The sequence below is a fragment of the Anolis sagrei genome, chromosome 8, assembly GCF_037176765.1.
Source record: "Anolis sagrei isolate rAnoSag1 chromosome 8, rAnoSag1.mat, whole genome shotgun sequence".
Classification (NCBI taxonomy): domain Eukaryota; kingdom Metazoa; phylum Chordata; class Lepidosauria; order Squamata; family Dactyloidae; genus Anolis; species Anolis sagrei.
The window spans coordinates 55,182-76,743 of record NC_090028.1 but is presented as its reverse complement, the minus strand read 5'-3'; the positions used below and the strand labels follow the sequence as shown (position 1 = coordinate 76,743).

At 49.5% G+C, this 21,562-nt stretch overlaps 1 protein-coding gene across 1 annotated transcript; it reads left to right on the top strand.

The window, feature by feature from the left end:
- The first annotated feature begins 210 nt into the window (after positions 1 to 210).
- Positions 211 to 15,015, top strand: LOC132782867 (fatty acyl-CoA hydrolase precursor, medium chain-like). Its single transcript, XM_067470905.1, is given in 16 exon segments — positions 211 to 348; positions 351 to 399; positions 1,185 to 1,219; positions 1,222 to 1,328; positions 1,487 to 1,544; positions 1,547 to 1,619; positions 3,033 to 3,186; positions 5,211 to 5,315; positions 7,378 to 7,482; positions 9,605 to 9,640; positions 9,822 to 9,956; positions 10,039 to 10,122; positions 11,980 to 12,127; positions 12,634 to 12,765; positions 14,113 to 14,185; positions 14,484 to 15,015. Coding segments are annotated over 16 exon segments (1,599 nt in total). The 5' UTR covers positions 211 to 221; the 3' UTR covers positions 14,662 to 15,015.
- The last annotated feature ends 6,547 nt before the right edge of the window (positions 15,016 to 21,562 follow it).

The following is a 21,562-nucleotide window of genomic DNA, read 5'->3' as shown; positions in this document are numbered from 1 at the left end:
GCCCTCCCTTCTTCCCTTTTCATTCCTCCCTCCACTTCCCTTCTCCTTTCCCTCTCTCTTGTTTCCATTCCCCTCTTCCTTCCTTCTCTTGCCCCTTCCTTCCTTCCTTCCTTCCTTCCTCCCCCCTTCTCCTCCTCCTTCCTTCTGGTTTCCCTTCTCCTTCCTCCTCTGCTTCTGACCCCCTTCTTTCTCTTCAGGTGACTCCCCCTCCGGAGCTGCGGATGGGGCAGGGGTCCCTGCGGGGTCGCCGCACGCGTGTTCCGGGCTCGGAGCGCCCCGTGGACGTCTTCCTGGGGGTCCCCTTCGCCCCCCCGCCCCTGGGCCCCCTGCGCTTCGCCCCCCAGGAGCCCCCCCGCCGTGGAATGGAACCCGGGACGCCTCCCAGGCCCACCCACCCATGTGAGTGGGAGACGGGGTCAAGCGGGGGGGTGGGTGGGATTGGACGAGGAAGGCCCCGAGTGATACAACAACAAAACAATTAAAATAAAATAAAACTCAAAAACAAAAATGCACAATAAGCAATAACAATAAACAATAATAACATACAGCATTTCAAAACCTAATAATAATCTTTATTTCGTTTTAAATGTGTCTTGTGTTATTGTTCAATGTTTATGCTATTTGTGTATGAGATTTATTTTAATTGCTTTGTATCAGTAGTTGTATTTTGCTTCGTATTGTGGTTGTTATTTCTTGTATTGTTGTATTGTGGGCTCGGCATTATGTAAGCCTCACCGAGTCCCCTTGGGAGACGGTAGCGGGGAATAAATAAAGATTATTATTACTATTACTATTATTATTATTACTATTATGATACCCCGCCACCACTTTCCCAATGGGGTCTCCGAGCGGCTCTCATGAGGCCAAGCCCAAACAGCAAATTACTATAAAATAAAACCAAAAACGATATAGAAATAATGCGGTATAGAGTAGACGAGACAAATGATAAATGACAGACAGGTGACAGAGAGAGGGAGAGAGAAGAGACAGAGAAGCTGACGGATAGGAGAAAAGAAGACAGTTAGATATAGATCAGGCATGGGCCACCTTCAGCCCTCCAGGTGTTTTGGACTTCAACTCCCACAATCCCAAAACTTCTGGAGGGCCAAAGTTGGCCCATGCGTGATCTCGATGGAGGTCTGTTTCCGTGTGATGGCCGCCTTGCTTCCCTTCGCTTCCTTCAGGTGTTTGCAGGACCCGGTCATGGGGCAAGGCCTGTCGACGCATTCACGAACAAGAAGGAGAAGGTCTCCCTGGAGGTTTCCGAGGACTGCTTGTACCTCAACATCTTCTCTCCGGTCCATGCGGACAAGAAGGCGAAGCAGCCCGTGAGTCCTGGGTGGGGCGGGGCCATGAACCGGAGGGTCACCAGGAGGGTCAGGATGCCCACAAAGGCCTCCTCCAGGCCTGGGCCGGCTTCGGCCCTCCTCCCTCCAGGTGGTTTGGACTCCCAACTCCCACAATTCCTTCTCCTGTTTGGCTGCAGGTAATGGTTTGGATCCATGGCGGGGGGCTTCAGCTGGGGGCGGCCTCCTCTTACGACGGGTCCGCCTGGCCGCCTTTGAGGATGTGGTGGTGGTGACCATTCAGTACCGGCTGGGCATCCTTGGTTTTTTCAGGTAAGACTTGGAGCTGGAATTCTAGAGTTAGAAGGGAGCCCCCCAAAGGCCATCTAGTTCAACCCCCTTCTTTCTACCAGGCACGAGAAGCACAACACAACAGGTGGCCATCCAGCCTCTGCTTAATACTGTTTCTGCTAATACCACCACCACTACTACTACTACTACTACTACTTGAATCCTAGAGTTGAAAGGGACACCAAAGGTCATCCAGTCCAACCCCTTATAGGAAAAGCACAACAAAAGCAGCCGATCAGATGGACATCCAGCCTCTGCTTAACAATAATAGTAATAATAATAATAATAATATAATAATAATAATAATAATAATAATAGAGGTCAGCCAATCCAACCCCCTTATGCCTTCCTGTAGGAAAAGCACAACAAAGCACCCAATCAGATGGACATCCAGCCTCTGCTGAGCAATAATCATCATCATCATAACGATAATGATAATAATAGAGTTGGAAGGGACCCCAAAGGCCATCTACTCCAACTCCCTTCTGCCTTTGTGCAGGAAAAGCACAGTCAACTCCCCCCCCCCCCCAACCAACAGATGGCCATCCAGCCTCTGTTTCAAAGCCTCCAAGGAAGGAGCCTCCACCAGACTCCGAGGCAGAGAGTTCCACCGCTGAACAGCTCTTCTTACAGCCAGGAAGTTCTTCCTCGTGTTCAGGTGGAATCTCCTTTCCTTCCATTTGAAGCCCTGTCTCCATTGAGGCCCAGTCTCCAGGGCAGCAGAAAGGAGACCTCCTCCTTGTCCCTTTTGACATCCTTGCAATGATTTAAGCATCCTCTCATAAGTTCTCCTGTTGGCCTTCACTTCTCCAAGCTGAGCAGACTCAGCTCTTTAAACCACTCCTCAGAGGAATTCAGGGTTCCAGACTTTGGATCCTTTTAGTTGCCCTCCTCTGAACATGTTCCATCTTAGAGCCATTATTATTATTATTATTATTATTATTATTATTATTATTATTATTATCTCTTTTGAACGGTGGTGCCCAGAATTGGACACAGTGTGGTTCCAGGTGAAGAGGTCCAACCAAAGCAGAATTGAGGGGCACCAGGACTTCCCTTGGTCTGGACACTAGACTCCTTTGGATGCACCCATAATCCCATTGGCTTTGGTGCTGCCGCATCCCATTTTGGGCTCACGTTCTCCTTGTTGTCCATTAAGAACCCAAGATCCCTTTCCCACGTGACTCTGTTGTGGAGCCAGGGGTCTCCCATCCTGCCTCTGTCCATTTCGGTTTTTTCTGCCACAGTGAAGGATTTTACATGTGTCCTTGTTCGGTACACAAGGGGCCTCTCTGGCCAAAGCCCCTCAGGGTCAGCAGGCTTAGACTAATGCACGAAGCAGCCATTCAACGTCCCCAATGGCTTCGACCGCCCTCTGCTCGCCCTCCCTTCCAGCACCGGTGATGACCATGCGCCCGGGAACTGGGGCTTCCTGGACCAAGTGGCGGCTCTCAAGTGGGTCCAGGGGAACATCGGGCACTTTGGGGGCGACCCGGGATCCGTGACGATATTCGGAGAGTCGGCAGGAGGCTTCAGCACTTCCGCTCACGTAGGTTCACGCTGACTGGGACGTCTCTCTTTGTAATGGTTGGTGCGTGCTCTCCTTCGTTGTTAGAAACTGCTGGCACGTGCTGGCCAGGGAATGCGCAGATTTTATTACTGTGGTATTTATTTTTATATATCGTGTCAGGGGCAACCAGACAATTGTATTACATTTCTAACAGAACAAAACAAACAAACAGACAAAACACAAGTTTGCAAGCTGGTAGTTGATTAGATGTCCTTTGACCAGTATCTGGCCACTGGGAGTGCCTCTGGTGTTACTATAAGAAGGTTCTCCATGATGCATGTGGCTAGGCTCATGTTGCATTGCAGCAGTTGGTCAGTGGTTTGCTCTTCTCCACACTCGCATGTCATGGATTCCCTTTGTGGCCCCATCTTTGTGGCCCCATTTCTCAAGATTGGCTCTGCATCTTGTGGTGAGAGTTCAGTCTGTTCAGCGCCTTCCAAGTTACCCAATCTTCTCTGTGCCCAGGGGGGAGTCTTTCATTTGGTATCAGCCATTGGTTGAGGTTTTGGGTTTGAGCCTGCCACTTTTGGACTCTCACTTGCTGAGGTTTTACAGTCTCATAAGCCGCTGACAGGTGTATGACGACAGCTCTGGTGATCTGCTGCCTTCAAAGCCATCTTCTATGTGCTGAGTCAGGTTCAGCACTTGCGATGTGCAGCTTTTGCCTTTCCTGAAGCCAGCTTGCTGTGGAATAAGACGGGTCTATTTGTTCCATAATTCTATGCAAAATAAGTCTCTCCAGAACTTTGTAGAGGTGGCACAACAGGGAGATTCGTCTATAGCTTTTTGGCTCATTACGGTCCTTTGCCTGGCGATGACTTTTGCTTTCCTCCAGATTTTGGGGATCTGACAGGATGCCGTGCACCCATTACTGTGGTCACAGACCAGGAGTGCAAAACTTTAAAACATGTTTTTGAAGGGTTGACATTCAGATCAGGAATTCTCAACATTAAAGGCAGAGAGCCCGTGTTATTTAGTCAACCTAGACAGCTTCCTATGTGATGCTTATAATAACATCTGTGGGAATGGATACAATAAAAAGAATAAGTTAAAATACTAACTGCTAAAATCATCCACAAATGGCTTTGTTGTTTTTGGAGCTGCCGCACAAAACTTAGCCGCTTTATAAGTGGTTCCCTATATTCTATGAGATGTTTGAGATAATATTCCTCATATTTTTCCAGGGATCTTCTGTACAATGGAGTAATTGCATATTGTGCTTATAAATTGGTGACCAGTGGTTTCTTGACCATTTCGTGGCTGGGGACGGGCCAGAATGCCCCCGCAGCCAATGGAGGCACATTGTTTGTTTGTTTCTTTATTACTATGTTTATTTATACCCACCTTATGTCTTCGAAGGAGACTCAATCGGCTGACAATGAAAGTATGACCACGTAATTTAAAATATACCAAAATATGCAACTACTTCCCCGGCAGCTGCCTCCTCCTGGATCCCAGCAAGAATGGCTTCTCTTTTTCAAGCAATCCTTCAATCAGAACTTTATTGCAGTCAAAGATTCAGTTGGCTCAAAGGTGGTCAAAGGTGCAGAACCGCAAACAAATTAATAAACTGATAAAACTAATTAAACACAGGATGATTTGAAATACAAGAATAAGGTAAGAACAGGGCAAGTTCCAACCTGTGTCCAATACGGGAAGTTGTTTGATCCTGGCTTCGCTATTTGCACAGCAGCCGGTTCCCCAAACATTTCTCCAAGTTAAAGGAAAGGCCAGAAGAAATTGGAACTGTGAATTCTTAAATGCTATTCTGTTTTAATGTTTGTATATGTGTAGATTTTAAACTGCACTGAAAGGTTTTTAATGTAAGCTGGTTTTGAGTCTCCTTGTTGGAGAGAAAACCGAGTAAACAAAACAACAACAACAACAACATGGGGGAAAGCCCTTCCGATGCGGGTGCATGGCGGATGCCCAGAGACTGGGCCGGGGGGAGGGGGGATTCGCATGAGAGGCCCTCCTTGACCGCCCCCCTCCTCTTTCCTCAGGTCTTGTCCCCTCTGTCCAGGGGCCTATTCCACAGAGCCATCTCCGAGAGTGGCGTGGCTGCCACGGACATCCTCATAGACCCCCACCCAGAAAAGCTTGCAAAGGTAGGTTTGGGGGTCTCTTTCCAACTGACCCAAAGGCCTTGCGGGGAGGGGTCAGCCAGGGTGGGCTAAGGGCAAGCAGGGTCTTTCATGAATACTTCTGAACCTTAAAAATCTTCTTTGATATGCATCAGGCACTTTCAGAGAAAGAAGCAGACACACAGACCCAGGACTGGTTTTATTATGGCTGTATTGGCCACGTGGGCAAAGGGGAAGCATCGCATACCGTATACCCAGCACTCCACATACATTCATTCACATTCATACTCGCCATCCTTCTTCATTCAGTCCATCTTGGAAGGAGGCGGGTGTTCAGACTTGGCATTCCTTGCAGATCTGACACATTTTTCAAAGAGAAAAGGGTCTCCTTAATGTAGAACTTGTTGCTGTTGTTGTTCTGGATTGCTTAAACACCTTGTCATTCTGCTAAGACTTGCTGGAGCTCCATCAATTCTGAAACAGATGTTGTTTTTCTTCCTTAACATAACGACTCGTTGTTTCTGACTTCTTTTTAAATTCACCAGTTTTAATGGTGGATTTTAAACTTCGCTGTATGCTTGGTTTTTGTTTGTGTATGTAGATACATATTTTATGGAGGTATTGTTATAGAGCAGGAATTTAAGGGTCTTTGCCAGGAGGCAGAGACCAATTGGACTCATCAAAGAGTTCTTTTCCCCTGACAAGACAGAGAAGCACCCAATCCCTGATTTTTCCCAATAAAAGGTCTCACCAAGTTGAAGGAAGTGCCACCGAGATGTTTTATTTGCGATTCAGCTGAAAAGGATGCAGAGCGGCAATCATTCGCCAAGCAGAGCATGTGGTTACAGAAGTAAAGGCCATTTTTATAGAAAATAGAGAGTTGTGAATTTCAAAATTCCCGCTCCCCCCTCCCGCCCAGCTCGAAGGGGATTGGCTGACGCGCAAACAGCTGGGAGGAGGCTTGACCGTCCCCCATGCATCAGGCCAATCACAGGGCTTTCGCAGGGCACCAGAGCCTATCAAGAGGCACCTGCTGCCTCAATGCTCCAGCGAATCAGAAGGGACGGGGGTGGGATGAAGGGAGACAATGCATTCTGGAGTGGATTATGGAGTTTTAATGTCCTTAGGCTTATCGAGTCTGGGGATCGGCCTTCCAGAGAAGCCACTTTATTGTGCTGAGATGGGTCTGTGATAAGCATTGATAGCTTAATCTGGCTTTTCCCCTTACAATCAGATAGGGCACAAAGAGGGAGACTTAGGTGAATGTCCTTAGTGGAAAGATTGTAAAGAAAAATGGCTTGGAGGAAAAGAGGACTTTCCTAAGGTCATATTCCCCCCATTGTTATGTGATTAAAAAGTCTGCCAGACAGGAACCCTAAAGATGGCCCAACTCCGAAGACAAAAGGATTTCCTTGATTATGGTCCATGCAAAGAATGTCCAAAGAGAAGGGTCTTTTCATGATCGCTGATTGCTTTTCCAGAGGCAGGGCAGCTTCCTTGTAGATTTCCCCCAAGGAGAGGGGAAGGGGGCAAAAAGGTCAGGGCAAGGTCAAATACATGAAGGGAAATATAGAGATAAGGAGAAAATATGAAAATATAGAAATCATAACACAGAGAGTAAACCCAACTACCTTCCCCCAGTGTCCATAGTTCATATTATTCATAGGAAGGTCCATAAAGGGAAATATATCCCTGAGGGGGAAAGTGAGTCCCTGGTTTGTGAGGTGGGGGACCCTCAGGAGCCCAGGTGTGCCTCAGGTGGGAAAAGTCACATACTTTTGTGGCATGATTTTCAGTAATAAATTGGTTACCTTCTGCTATAAACATATGAAAATAGAGCATAAAGCCTTGATTAAATGATACACACCAAACTGACCAAGACTTATTATCCAGTCTGGTGTCCTTGCCCTTAGCAAACTATAAGTTACTATCTCTAAGCGGGGGTGGGGGGGTGGGGTCATGTTCAACTTCACTATCACAAGGTCTTCCTGGAAGATCTTTTTTTGGGAGGAAAGGGTTGCCTTTGCCTTTCTCTGAGGCTGAGAGAGTGTATTGTTATGGTTTATTTAATTTTTTTCTCCTCCAGAAAATTGCCAAAACTGCCGGTTGCCAAGCCTTCAGTTCTCCCGAGATGCTCCGTTGCCTCAAGGCCAAGACGGCGGAAGAAATCTTAGAGACGACTCTCAAGATGGTAAACGGGCCACCTTCTGGGGGCTCCTTGGGGAAGAGTGCCCAGGAAGGCGGGGGGGGGGGGGGATAGAAATGGGTCGAATGCAGGCAAAACATCAGGAGAAAATGCTGCTGGAACACCTTGGCCATACAGCCCAGGAACCCCTAGGGATTCCGGCTAGGAAAGGTTTCGGCAATACAATGGGTGGAAGGGCTGCCAAGCAAATATCCCAACCTACCAGTTTAGGGACTGTGTGTGTGTTCAGTGTCCTAATCTGCTTGAACTTGCCTAATAGGGAAGGAGGGAGCGGCACAAAGGCTGCTAAACCCGGGCAGGACACGGCTTGTCTTTGGGAAGGCTGCCTCTGTCTCGAGAGCCCCCCCCCCCCCCCCCGTTGGTCCCCTCCTTGACAAGTAAGACAAAAGGCAGAGCTGGGAACAGGCCCGGTCAGGCTCCTTCCTCTGGCCAGAAGCTATGCGGCCACACCTCAGGGTTAGGGGACACATTTAAAGCAGCATGTCCACAGTGGGCTGACCGGGGGGGGTGGGGGGGCGTTGTGATGCATCTTCTCTAGCCCAGCAAGACATTCCATCGACAAGATCTTCGATTCCAAGAGCAAGTCGATTCTTGTCCTTTGGTGTCCGCAGTAATCTTCTGCCTTCTTCTCTTGTCCCATCTTTTCCTTGTCTTTTCCTCCTTTTATGAGTTTACTTATACACGCTCTATTTCCCTCCTAGTTTAATAGTCATTTAAATACCCTAGAGTTAATTCCTTTAGTTAATAGGTTAGTAAAACATATGTAAATACTTGCTATTTTAGTCTGTCGTCTACACAGATTCTGAATATTGATGTCTATAATATCCACATCATTGAACTTATAGGCATTTCTATCCTGACTTTGAAACGTTAACCCATCAATCTTTTGAGAATACAGAATATATTAGTATATTACCCGTATTATTTTAAGTTCTCAAATCCTGTTCGGATCGCCTTCTAGGATTGACTGCGTTCCCTCATCTCTCTTTGAAACCTTATACCAATGTATTGTCAAAGGCTTTCATGGCCGGAATCAATGGGTTGTTGTGGGCTTTTCAGGCTCTATGGCCATGTTCTAGAGGCATTCTCTCCTGACGTTTCGCCTGCATCTATGGCAAGCATCCTCAGAGGTAGTGAGGTCTGTTGGAAGTAGGAAAAAGGGTTTATATATTTGTGGAATGACCAGGGTGAGACAAAGGACTCTTGTCTGCTGGAGCTAGGTGTGAATGTTTCAGCTGACCACCTTGATTAGCATTTGATTGCCTGGCAGTGCGTCCTCTCTGTTGTTGCACTGTTGTAATTTTAGTTTTTTAATATTGGTAGCCAGATTGTGTTAAAAAACTCTAAAATTACAACAGCACAACAACAGAGAAGAAACAAACAAGGACATCTAATCACCTCTCAACAAAAGATTGCTCCAGGCACTGTCAGACCATTATATGATAATCAAGGTGGTCAGTTGAGACATTCCCACCTAGCTCCAGCAGACAAGAGTCCTTTGTCATTCCACAGATATATAAACCCTTTTTCCTAGTTCCAACAGACCTCACTACCTCTGAGGTTGCCTGCCATAGATGCAGGCGAAACGTCAGGAGAGAATGCCTCTAGAACATGGCCATATAGCCTGAAAAACCTAGAACAATCCAACCCTATACCAGTTATATCCTACCTTGTTTATGCCCAGCGTTTATTTTTTAATTTTAAACTATTACATTTGGCCCGGCCATAGGTTTTAAATCTTTGTGTGTTACTGTTCATTGGTTATTGTTTATATGTGATTTATATTAATTGTATTTGTATTTATTGTTTGTTTATTGCTTTTTTGTTTTTATTGATGTGTTGTTGGGCTTGGCCTCATATAAGCCACTCCAAGTCCCTTGGAGAGATGGTGCCGGGGTATAAATAAAGTATTATTATTATTATTATTATTATTATTATTAATTATTAATATTATTAATATTCTCCTTTCAAACCCCACCACGTTTCTGTTGTAAGTGGAATGGCGCCCTCTGCTGGCTCCTTCCCTGCGTTGGGGGCCCAGCGCAGACCTCAATCCCTCTGTGTGTGTGTGTGTGTGTGTGTTTGTGTCCCTTTTCTGTGATTTCAGGGCTTCACCCACCTGCAACTGGAGGACAATGCTCAGGTGAGTGGCGCTGTTCATTAGAGGGAAATGGTACGGAATGCTTTGGGGTGCCCCCGTCTCACAAGCTCACAAGTTTGGGGGCGCCTTCCCTAAGGGGTCCGGCACCAACGGCCCCTTGCCCCCTTCTTCTTCTTCTTCTCATCCCCAGCAACCCTTTCTTTCTGCCCTCTTTTCCTTCCAGAAGACACTCTTCATGCCTGCCGTGGTGGACGGTGCGTTTATGCCGAAGCGCCTGCTGCAGGAGGAGGGGGCCGGCAGCAGCGTGCCCGTCATCATCGGCGTCAACAACAATGAAGCGGGGTGGCTTCTCCCCAATGTAAGCGCCCCTCCTTTCCCCTTTGTTGTCCCCCCCCCATTGACCCCAGGACTCCCCCTGACCCCGACCCTCTCACCTCCAGATGCTCGAGTTCCCAGAGTTAGACAAGGGCTTCGACAGGAAGACGGCCGAATTCCTCCTGTGCGGCACTGCAAGGTCCCTCATGGTAAGAGCTCTCTCTCTCCCCCCCCCCCCCCACCCCACCCCACCTTCTCTCTTGTCATTGTGATCCATCAGCATCCCCGGACTTTGTCTTTCTGTGCATTGGTTCCTTTGAGTGGATTTGGAACATCTCAAAAACCGGAAGGGTTGCCAATGAAGTGTTGCTTCGAGAATGCAGTGTGACATTTGGCTTGATCGGGCAGATTCCTTGGGTCAACATCTACAAGGCAAATAGGATGACATGCAATACTACTACTACTAATAATAATAATAACTTTGTAGTGTCAAAGGCTTTCATGGCCAGAATCACTGGTTGTTGGTTTTTTCGGGCTATATGGCCATGTTCTAGAGCAGTGGTTCTCAACCTGTGGGTCCCCAGATGTTTTGGCCTTCAACTCCCAGAACAGCTGGTAAACTGGCTGGGATCTCTGGGAGTTGTAGGCCCAAACACCAGGGGACCCACAGGTTGAGAACCACTGTTCTAGAGGCATTCTCTCCTGACGTTTCGCCTGCATCTATGGCAAGCATCCTCAGAGGTCTGACCTCACAACCTCTGAGGTTGCTTGCCATAGATGCAGGTGAAACATCAGGAGAGAATGCCTCTAGAACATGGCCATATAGCCCAAAAACCCCAACAACAACCCAATAATAACTATTTTTGTACCCGCCTCCATCTCCCTGAAGGGACTCAAGGTGGGTTACATATGGCACAGTGTGCCTAAAATAACGTGTAAATATAAACTCGCAATACAATACAAAATAAAACCAAAGACAAATAAAAGAAAGCTTAAGCTCTCAACAGTGCCCCGTAACCTATGTACAAATCTCTGTTGCTCAGCCACACAGAGCAGTGCCAGTTGCTGTGACATCCTTGGGCTGTGGCGGTGTGTGCGGCTCCTTTAGACTTTCTCCTTCGCGGCTGTGTTGGCGCTGTGTGGTGCAATGCCGAACGCTGCCTTTCCCTGTTGGGACTTTGCCTTTCCTTTGCATTCTCTGTCTAAGGGTGGTGTCGTAGGGCCAGCTAGGCTTCATTCGCTCCATTCCCCGTCCAGTATCCTTGGCATTGGATACCGGCACACATTTGAATCCATCAAGTTTCTGAAGCAGCAGAAAACAGGCTCACTCCATTTTCTATATGGGGGACTCCAGACAAGCAGAAAATCCAAGCCCCAGACCCATATCTTCCCTTTGTCCTCTATGAGAATGGGACAACCAGGGCAGCAACAGGGAAATGCATCTGCAGAGCCAAGTCCATTTCCAGCCTTCCTTCCTTCCTTCCTTCCTTCCTTCCTTCCTTCCTTCCTTCCCTCCCTCCCTCCCTCCCTCCCTCCCTCCCTCCCTCCCTCCCTCCTCCCAAAAAACTCAGACCCCAAGTTTGTATTACCTAACAAGATCACGAATATGAAAGAACCCTTTATTCACTTTGACCCTGATACCAATAGCGATGCCAAGACGCATTCATCTGGCGGCAGAGACACCGATCCCAAGAGGCAGGGAAGGAAATCCTGGACATTGGCCAGAAAGGGATCGCGAGAACTGATGGTGGAGGAGGGCAGGGTCCCCTTGACCAGAGGGTCTCCCGCTGGCGCCCTTTTCATACTGGTTTGGCCCCGGGCTTCTCTTGGCAAGACTTGACCAGAGCAGGATTGCCTTGCCTTCCTCTGAAGCTGAGAGAGAGTGATCTGCCCAAGTCTGAGCAATGGGTTTCCAGGGCGGAGCAGCAGGGATTCGGACTCCAGTCTCCAAAGGCTGATGCTCACACCACTAGCCCCATGGCTGTCTTTGTGCTTATGAGACACCTATAAAAGAGGCCTTGGACTGAGAGTATGCTTCCATGATTGATTATAATCTGTGATTACAGACAATCGACCGTGAACACTGCCACATCATCATCAACGAATACCTGAAGGATTTCCAGGACCCCTTTCAGCTCCGGGACCGGGTCCTGGAAGCCCTTGGGGACGTGGTCTTAGTGGCGCCTGCTGTCCTCACTGCCCGGCACCATCGGGGTGAGTGGCGTCTCTGGCAGAAAAGGCCTCGAGCCTCCAAACCCCCCCCCCCACACACACACACACTTACTCTGTGGCCGCATTGACTCAACCAGGGCAGAGTTGAATATCTATAACTGCTGTAATATATCTTGGCCAAAGTGAGATAAATTTGGCTCTATTCTTTATATATTGATATAAAATAAATATATAAATAATAAGGTTAAGGTAAAGGTTGTCCCCTGACATTAAGTCCAGTCATGTCTGACTCTGGGGTGTGGTGCTCATCTCCATTTCTAAGCCAATCTACTCACATTTGCATGTTTTCGAACTGCCAGGTTGGTAGAAGCTGGGGCTGACAGCGGAAGCTCACGCCGCTCCCCGGAATCGAGCCTGTGACCTTTCGGTCAACAAGCTTAGCAGCTCAGTGCTTTCACCCACTGCGCCCCCGGGGGCTCCGTATAATATAAATAATAGAGTCACATCCAGAGGAGGGAAGGGTGACCCCACCGCCTTTGCCTTTCCAGACACCGGCCACCCGACCTACGTCTATGAGTTCCAGCACAGCCCCAGTTGGCAGGCGGGCCTGAGGCCGGACTTTGTTCAGGCGGACCACGGCGATGAGCTTTTCTTTGTCTTTGGGAAGCCCTTCTTAGCAGGTGAGTGCTTACTTTCCCCCAAAAGCATAATGTTTTGACCTGTTTGAAAGCAGTTGGCAGGTCTCTGGAGCCAACCATTTTGTGGGCCAATGTGGAATGTCCCCCTTAACACCCCTGTGGGACTGGATTTTTCTCCTGTCCTGCAGCTTAGAAGCATCTGCTCATAAGCATGCCTGCTTTTTCTGTCCCTCAGTTAACTCACAGTGTGACACATCCATTTGTCACAGCAGGAAAAAGGAAGAAATCCTTGTGGTCTTGTCTATCAGTATTCCACACCTCCAGCTATGGCATGCCTTGAGCTCTCTAGCCTGGCACATCTGGGCACTACACCCTTACTGGATGCTTCTGGGAATACATGTCTTGAGGGTGATTTCTCCTAATACACATAACCCTACCATTTCATCAACAGGGAGGCCTGGAATCACCTGGCCGGCCCCAATTGTTGTGACTCAGCTTGACTTTGAGTCTGAAGCTGAGCTGTTTGGGCCTTCTGAGCCTGATTTTGGGCCTTCTGAGCCTCACTTTGGCCTGCAGGATGACAAGGGGGCTGATGGTTTACAGATTCCTGTACATGTTTCAGATGGGGCTGATGGTGTGGCTGCTGAAGGAGAAACAACAAGTCAGTTCTCCATGGAAAGGAATGTTCCTGAAGTTAGAGAGACTGATAGCGAGAGTGAAATCCCACACGGCCAGGTGGAGGATCCGTCCCAGCTGGGCCCAGATAAGGGGTTGCATAGCCTTGCAGATAATGAACTAATGAGCAGACAAGGTCGTTTGCAATTAAGGCTTTGGAGAAGCACTCGCTTGGCCAGCAAGCGAGAAGCCAAAGGGACCCAAGGTCAACGCAATGCTTTCATGTTCGCAAAGGGTATTTAGTCTTGTAGCTGACAGGGAATTGTTGTCAGTCCAACATTGCTCTTCCTGTGTTAACTTCTGGAGATTTCCCTTGGCTTTTCGCAGCACACTTCTGGCTTCCTGAGTCTGGGATCTGGGTCTTGTTTTCAACTGTTTGCCATGGACTTTTGTTTGACCATTGCTAAGGGGTTATGCTTCATGTTTTTACCTTTGGATCTTGGGAATGTTGCCTTTACATTTAAGTCTCTTTTTCCTATGGAACTATTGCATTTCTATTTCTTTGTTTTGATTTGGCTTTTCTCAATAAACTACAAAAACCTACAGCCTTGGTGGGGTGGTGTCTGGAGCAAGGTGAAAACTACCCTGAGTTGCAACACCAAGGCCCTCTTTGCGGCCAGTCAAGGAAGGTTCTGAAACGCTTGGGACATTGTTAAAACTTTGCCAAAGGCTGCAACTCTTGACTGACCTTGTCGTTGCATGTCTCTCCCGTAGATGAAGGCACTGACGAAGAGAGAAACCTGAGCAAAACAATGATGAAATACTGGGCCAATTTCGCTCGCAATGGGTGAGTCCATAGGCTTGCTGTTGATTTGTCTGTATTTGGTCTTCTGCCACAGCCATCAAAAGCTTATTTCATTCCTTGGGAGGAAACCTGAGGTGGGTTCCTCTGGTGAGGGAGGAAGGAAGGAAGGGAGGGAGGGAGGGAGGGAGGGAAGGAGGAATGGGTGGGTGGATGGATGGGTGGATGGGTGGATGGGACAAAGGCTGGGTGCTGCCAGGAAAGTGGCTGCAAAGGTGGCTTTGGGTGGATTTTGATCGATGAAACCAACTGACGGAGCCTCTGCCTCCCTTCTGCTCCGCAGGGATCCCAATGGGGCCGGTCTAGTGACCTGGCCCTCCTACGACCAGGAGGAGCAGTACCTGGACATAGGCTTGAAGCAACAGGTGGCCAAGAAGCTGAAAGAGAGCCGGGTTCGCTTCTGGAGCCAGACCTTGCCTGAAAAAGTCGCAGAAGGGAGGGAGGGGCACCGGGAGCTCTGAGCCCTTCCCAGTCCTCCTTCCCCCATTGGGGTCCCCTGCCCCCCCCCCCCCGAGGCTTCTCTGCGTCTGTGTTCATCAATCGCAGCCAGATTCCAGAAGGAACAGATGCCGGGAGAGGAAGGCAAGAAGGGGGTGCAACACTGGACTTGGTGCCTTTGAATGACTTCTTTGCTTTTCTGGCGAAATCCCACCCCCTCTTTTTTGGAACTCATTTCTGTTCAATCCGCTTCTTTCCAAAGCTGGAAGGACGTCTTCGATGCTTCTGGTTTCTGTGTGTGACGGGATCAGGCCAAGCAATGCTTCGTCTTTCGAAAGCTTTTCATAAGTAATAAATAAAAAGATATCCTATTATTATTATGGAATAAGACTCCCCTTTGGACACGCAGCTTCCAGGCTGAAGGATTCGGCCTCCAGGCTCCTCGGGTGCCCCCTTCTCCCCCCTTCCCTTTTAGCCGCGTCTGCTTCAAACAGCCCTTTTTCACTGCAGCTGCCCCCCTGCACTGGTGATAACCCACCAGCACTCTTCATAGACTTTTCATATGCTTTGCACTTTATAATCTAATATGGACTTGAATAGCCGCTTGCACTTTTTGAACTTGCCCAACAACTATTTCTCATGTTGCCCCTTAAGTTGCTGTATATAGGAATCATATTTGCACTTTATGAGGGGACTGAAGGTGGGAGCGGGCTGGATAGGTCCAGAAATTGCAGGGCGGGGGTGGGAAATGAATGGATGGGAGGGTTAATATGAAACGAAATTTCATCAAACCAATCAACCATCATTGAATCACGGGTTGAAGACAGGAATATGGAACATATCTCGGAAAATGGATGTTCCATTGGTTGGGGGGGGGGGGCTATAAGAGTAGTAATGGGGAAGGGGAGATACGGAAAAGGGAGACCATTAATTCAGCCTAGGGATCGTGAAACAACATTAGTAGTTCCTAATCGGTCTTCTGACATAGTAAATTGGAGTACGCAGGATGGCAGTCCCTCCGGCTGTCCCTCCGGATTAAAGGTGGTGCTGTTGACGGGATCAGGCCAAGCAATGCTTCGTCTTTCGAAAGCTTTTCATAAGTAATAAATAAAAGTAATAAATCTGTCAACAGAAAAACAGCTTTCATCCAGGATTTAATTCTGGATGAGCAGGCAGGTCTGGCGTGCATAATGGAGACCTGGTTGGACGAGGCTGGAGGTGTAAATCTAACCCAGCTTTGTCCACCAGGTTTCTCCGTGCAGCACCAGCCGAGATCTGGAGGGCGGGGAGGAGAGGTTGCAGTGGTCTATAGGGATTCCATCTCCCTGACCAGGTGCTCCATCCTGCAGTCAACCAATTTTGAATGTGTCCACCTGAAAGTAGGTGACCGGGACAGAATAGGGATTCTGTTAGTGTACTGTCCACCTCGCTTCATTTCTGTCTCCCTACCTGAGCTAGCTGGGGTGGTTTCGAGCCTGACATTGGAGTCCCAACGGCTCATTGTGCTGGGGGACTTCAACATCCATGCCGAGGCTGCCTTATTAGGAGCGGCTCAGGACTTCATGTCTTCCATGGCGACCATGAGGCTGTCCCAATTAGTAACTGTCCCTACTCAGTGCTGGACACACATTAGATTTGTTTTTTTGCCAGGGATGGTGGCAGCATAGGGGAGCTGACTATCGCTCTGTTGCCATGGACTGACCACTACCTGATCAGGTTTAGGCTCACTGCACCCACTAACCTCTGCAGGGGTGGAGGACCCATTAAGATGGTCCACCCCAGGAGGCTTATGGATCCGGAGAGTTTCCTGACGGCTCTTGGGGAGTTTCCCCCCACCTCGGTAGGTGATTCTGTCGATGCTCTGGTCACTCTCTGGAATGGGGAGATGGCCAGGGCAATAGATACAATCGCTCCAGAACATCACCTCTCAAGTAGCCAAGCTAAACCATCTCCTTGGTTCAATGAGGAGTTGGCAGCGATGAATCAAAGGAAGAGGGAACTAGAGACTGTGTGGTGTTCGGATGAGAGCGAGCCAAATTGAACATGGTTGTGGCCTTTTTAAGGGCATATGCCACAGCAATAAAAGCCACAAAGAAATCTTTCTTTGCGGCTAATATTGCATCCGCTAAGAACCATCCGGCGGAGCTGTTTCGAGTTGTCAGAGGCCTATTAAATCCCACCACTCAGGATGGAAGAACTGACAACACAGCAGCCCGTGTGAAGCATTTGCTCGGTTCTTCGCGGACAAAGTAGATTTGAGCCGTTCCGGTCTATAAACCATGTTAATGGCAGTCTCTGAGCATCTGTTTGTCCGGTTTTGATGGATTCATTTCAATTGGTGAAACCCGAGGATGTGGACAAGATACTTGGAGGAATGAGAGTGACCACATGCATCCTAGACCCCTGCCCATCCTGGCTTCTAAAGGAGGCCAGAGGGGGATTGGCCGAGTGGGTGAAGGTGGTGGTGAATGCCTCCCTTTGGGAAGGCAACATTCCAGCGAGCTTAAAACAAGCTGTAATAAAACCGCTGTTGAAAAAACCATCACTGGATCCCACTCAATTCGTCAACTATCGGCCTGTTTCCAATCTCCTCTTTTTGGGCAAAGTCCTGGAACATGTGGTGGCCTCACAACTCCAGGTATTCTTGGAAGACACAGATTATCAGGATTTGGCACAGTCTGGCTTTAGGCCGGGGCATGGTACTGAGACAGCCTTAGTTGATGATCTACGCCGGGAGCTAGACAGAGGGAGTGTGTTCCTGTTGGTTCTGCTGGACCTCTCAGCAGCCTTCGATACCGTCGACCATGGTATCCTTCTGGGACGCCCACCTGCAACAGTGGCCAAGGTCATCTTCAGAAGATCTGATGGTGATAAAGCAAGTGGAATGCATATGTATATCCAGGGGTGGCTCAACCCGTTACGCAAAGTAAGCATTTGCAGTAGAGTTGATGTTGCCCAGGGGTGCTCTTGAGACGCTCTTGGGGGAAAATCGACCTTGATATATGCGAGATGTAGTTACTGGGATGTATAGTTCACCTACAATCAAAGAGCATTCTGAACTCCACCAATGATGGAATTGAACCAAGTCATAGAATCAAAGAGTTGGAAGAGAATTCCTGGGCCATCATCCAGTCCAGCCCCATTCTGCCAAGAAGCAGGAATATTGCATTCAAAGCACCCCTGACAGATGGCCATCCAGCCTCTGCTTAAAAGCTTCCAAACAAGGAGCCTCCACCACACTCCCTCCGGGGCAGAGAGTTCCACTGCTGAACGGCTCTCACAGTCAGGAAGTTCTTCCTCATGTTCAGGTGGAATCTCCTCTCTTGTAGTTTAAAGCCATTGTTCCACGTCCTAGGCTCCAGGGAGGCAGAAAACAAGCTTGCTCCCTCCTCCTCCCTGTGGCTTCCTCTCACATATTTATACATGGCTATCATATCCCCTCTCAGCCTTCTCTTCTTCAGGCTAAACATGCCCAGCTCCTTAAGCCACTCCTCATAGGGCTTGTTCTCCAGACCCTCAATCATTTGAGTCGCCCTCCTCTGGACACATTCCAGCTTGTCAATATCTCTCTTGAATTGTGGTGCCCAGAATTGGACACAGTATTCCAGATGTGGTCTAACCAAAGCAGAATAGAGCATGGGGAGCATTACTTCCTTAGATCTAGACACTAGGCTCCTATTGACGCAGGACAAAATCCCATTGGCTTTTCTTGCCGCCACATCACATTTTTGGCTCATGTTTAACTTGTTGTCCACGAGGACTCCAAGATCTTTTTCACACGTACTGCTCTCGAGCCAGGCATTGTCCCCCATTCTGTCTCTTTGCATTTTGTTTTTTCTGCCAAAGTGGAGTATCTTGCATTTGTCCCTCTTGAACTTCATTGTGTGAGTTTTGGCCCTTCATCTCTCTAATCTGTCAAGATAGTTTTGAATCCTGCTCCTGTCCTCTGGAGTCTTGGCTATCCCTCCCAATTTGGTCCTGTCTGCAAACTTGATGATCCTGCCTTCTAGCCCTTCATCTCAGTCATTAATCAAGATCCTGATCAGGACCGGGCCCAGGGGGGAACCCTGCGGATGGCACTCTGCTTGTCACTTCTTTCCAAGATGAAGCACTGGGGAGAATCACCCTCTGGGTTCGTCCATTTAACCAATTCCAGATCCACCTCACCGTAGTTTTGCCTAGCCCACATTGGACTAGTTTCCTTGCCAGAAGGTCATGGGGGACCTTGTCAAAGAAGGCCTTCCTGAAATCCAGACACGCCACATCCACGGCATTATTCCCCGCATCTACCCAGCTTGTAACTCTATCGAAGAAAGAGATCAGATGAGTCTGGCATGACTTGTTTTGGATAAATCCATGTTGACTCTTAGCGATGACTGCATTTGTTTCTAAGTGTTTGCAGACCTCTTCCTTAACAATCTTTTCCAGAATCTTGCCTGGTATGGACGTGAGGCTGACCGGACGGTAGTTGTTTGGGTCGTCCTTTTTCCCCTTCTTGAAGATTGGGACCACATTGGCCCTCCTCCAATCTGCTGGAACTTCTCCCGTTCTCCAAGAACTCTCAAAGATGGTTGCCAATGGTTCCGAAATGACTTCCTTCCGCTCGTTCCTTCCATACTCTGGGGTGTAGTTGATCTGGCCCTGAAAGGGGACTGGAACTCATTAAGAGCGGCCAGGTATTCCTGTACGACTTGTTTCCCAATTTGGGGTTAGATGTCCTCCAATCCCTCATCCACTCCATCTTGCTGAGGTTGAAGATGACTTTCTTTTTGTGAGAAGACCGAGGCAAAGAAGGCATTAAGTAGTTCTGCCTTTTCCCTATCATCCCCTGTCAGCATTGCCCCATCTATATGGCACACAGAACTCCCACGACAAACAGAAAATATAGATCAGTGATTGGTTGGGGGGGGGGGGGGGGAGACTGTTTGCTTACGTTGATAATTACCTAGGGCTGCCTCTGTGTATATCCCTGTGGAATAATGTCCGGGGGGGTGGGGGGGTGGAAGAACCCTCGTCTGTTAAAGCAAGTGTGCATGCTGCAATTCACCAGCTTGAATAGCATTGCCTAGCCATGAGGCTGCAAAGTCAACCAGTGAGGCTACCTGCATAAGGGTAGCCCGGCTGTTGCTGCCTGGAGGCAGTCAAAGAATAAGGAGTAGTGGAGCTCAGAGGCCAGATTGTGCAGATTGCATCGTGGCTTCTGACCCTGGCATGTGTGTTTCCAAACCCTTTGGGCAGGAGAGGTCATAGAGATCCAAGGAGAGCGCTCTCTTGCTGCCCAGAGAGGCCGGGTGACCCTTGGCTTGAGAAGGGAGCGTGGGGAGGAGGCTTCCCTCTGGCAGAAGGAGCACGGGTGGACTTCTGTTGGGACCTTTTCCCCAGCCCCCCCCCCCCTCCCTCCAGGCGTTTTGGACTTCAACCCCCGCAATTCTGAACTGAAAAATCTGGAAAGTCAACCATGTTTTCTGTACATTTTGTTCTGCCATTGCATATTTGGGCCTGGACAGTCATGTAGCCGGGGGGATGGGGGGGGGGCTTGAGGGGCTTCACCCCCCCCCCCGAAATTCTCATGGTGGTCCGCGAGAAGGCCTTCCTGGTGCATTATTTAAACTGTTACGTTTATTCATATCATGATCTGATCACTATGCTCAATATATCCCATATGCATGGGGGGGGGGGTATTGGGGTAATGATACAAAAGGTTTGCTAGGGTAGACCCTTTTTCACTCAGACTCAGCCCCCCCCCGAAACTCAGCCCCCCCGAGCCCCCCCCCCTGAAAAAAACTCAGCCCCCCCCCAAATCGAAATCCTGGCTAGGGGCCTGGGTCTGGAGCTGCCCGAGCCCCCTCCGCTACCATTCTGTGCTGAGCTCCTTGGAACACAGGCAAGATGGCCCTCTGCCGGGAGGGATCGGATGGTGCCTTCTTGCCAAACGCCAGAAGGAGCTGGATAGCAATGGATCACGACACAAGAGAAATCTATTTTAAAAGGTAGTTATTAGATTTTAATCTGTTCGCAGCACACTGGACTATTTCATTGGGTTTGTTAAAACTTTTGCATTGTATTGACTAAAGTGTGGGATTGTTAGCCACCGCCGCCGCCCCCCCCCCCCCCATTGCAAAGAGGGAGAAATACATACAGATCACAACAACAACAGCAACACTAGGAATGCCATCTTCCTGCTTGGCAGCAGAGGGCTAGGCTAGATGACCTTTGGGGTCCCTCCCCCCAGCTGTAGCGGAATAAAGACTGGCTGGGAGTCCAATGGGGTCCCCCTCTTCCTTCCTTCCTTCCTTCCTTCCTTCCTTCCTTCCCTTGGAAGGCTGCCTTCCTGCAGGGGGGGCCCCAGCTGGATGGCCCTTGGCCCCCGGGGCCGAGGGGGCGGGCGGGGCTTTGCAGGGAGGGAGGGAGGGGGGGGGATCGCCCATTGGCCCCTGGACCCACCCGCCTGCCCGCCGCCTCCTCCTCTTCCTCCTCCTCCTCTTCTTCTGTTGCTCCTTCTTCTGCTGCTTCAGCTGCGAGGATGCCGTCGGTGGGCTGCTGGGCCCCTTCCCTCCGGGGCCCCCTCTTCCTCCTCCCCCTGATGCTGCTGCTGCTGCTGGGCGCTTCCGCCGGAGAAGGCAAGCGCAGGGCTCCCTTGGCCGCCCCCCCCCCCCGACAGCCACACACGGGCTCCTGCCCCCTCCCTCCCTTTCCCCTACAGGTGTGGTACACCTGTTAGGAATTGCGGGAATCGAAATCCAAAACACCTGGAGGGAGGGAAGGAGAGGAGAGGGCCAAGTCGGAGCTTGAGCGGAGGGGAGGGGCGCCTCTGCCTGCGACCCCTCCTGCCCCCCCCAAACCCCCGCCCTGAGGGAGGGAGGGAGAGGGGGAAGGGAGGGCGGCTGCGGCGGAGCAGACCCCTCGCCCCCCCCCGCCCAGCCC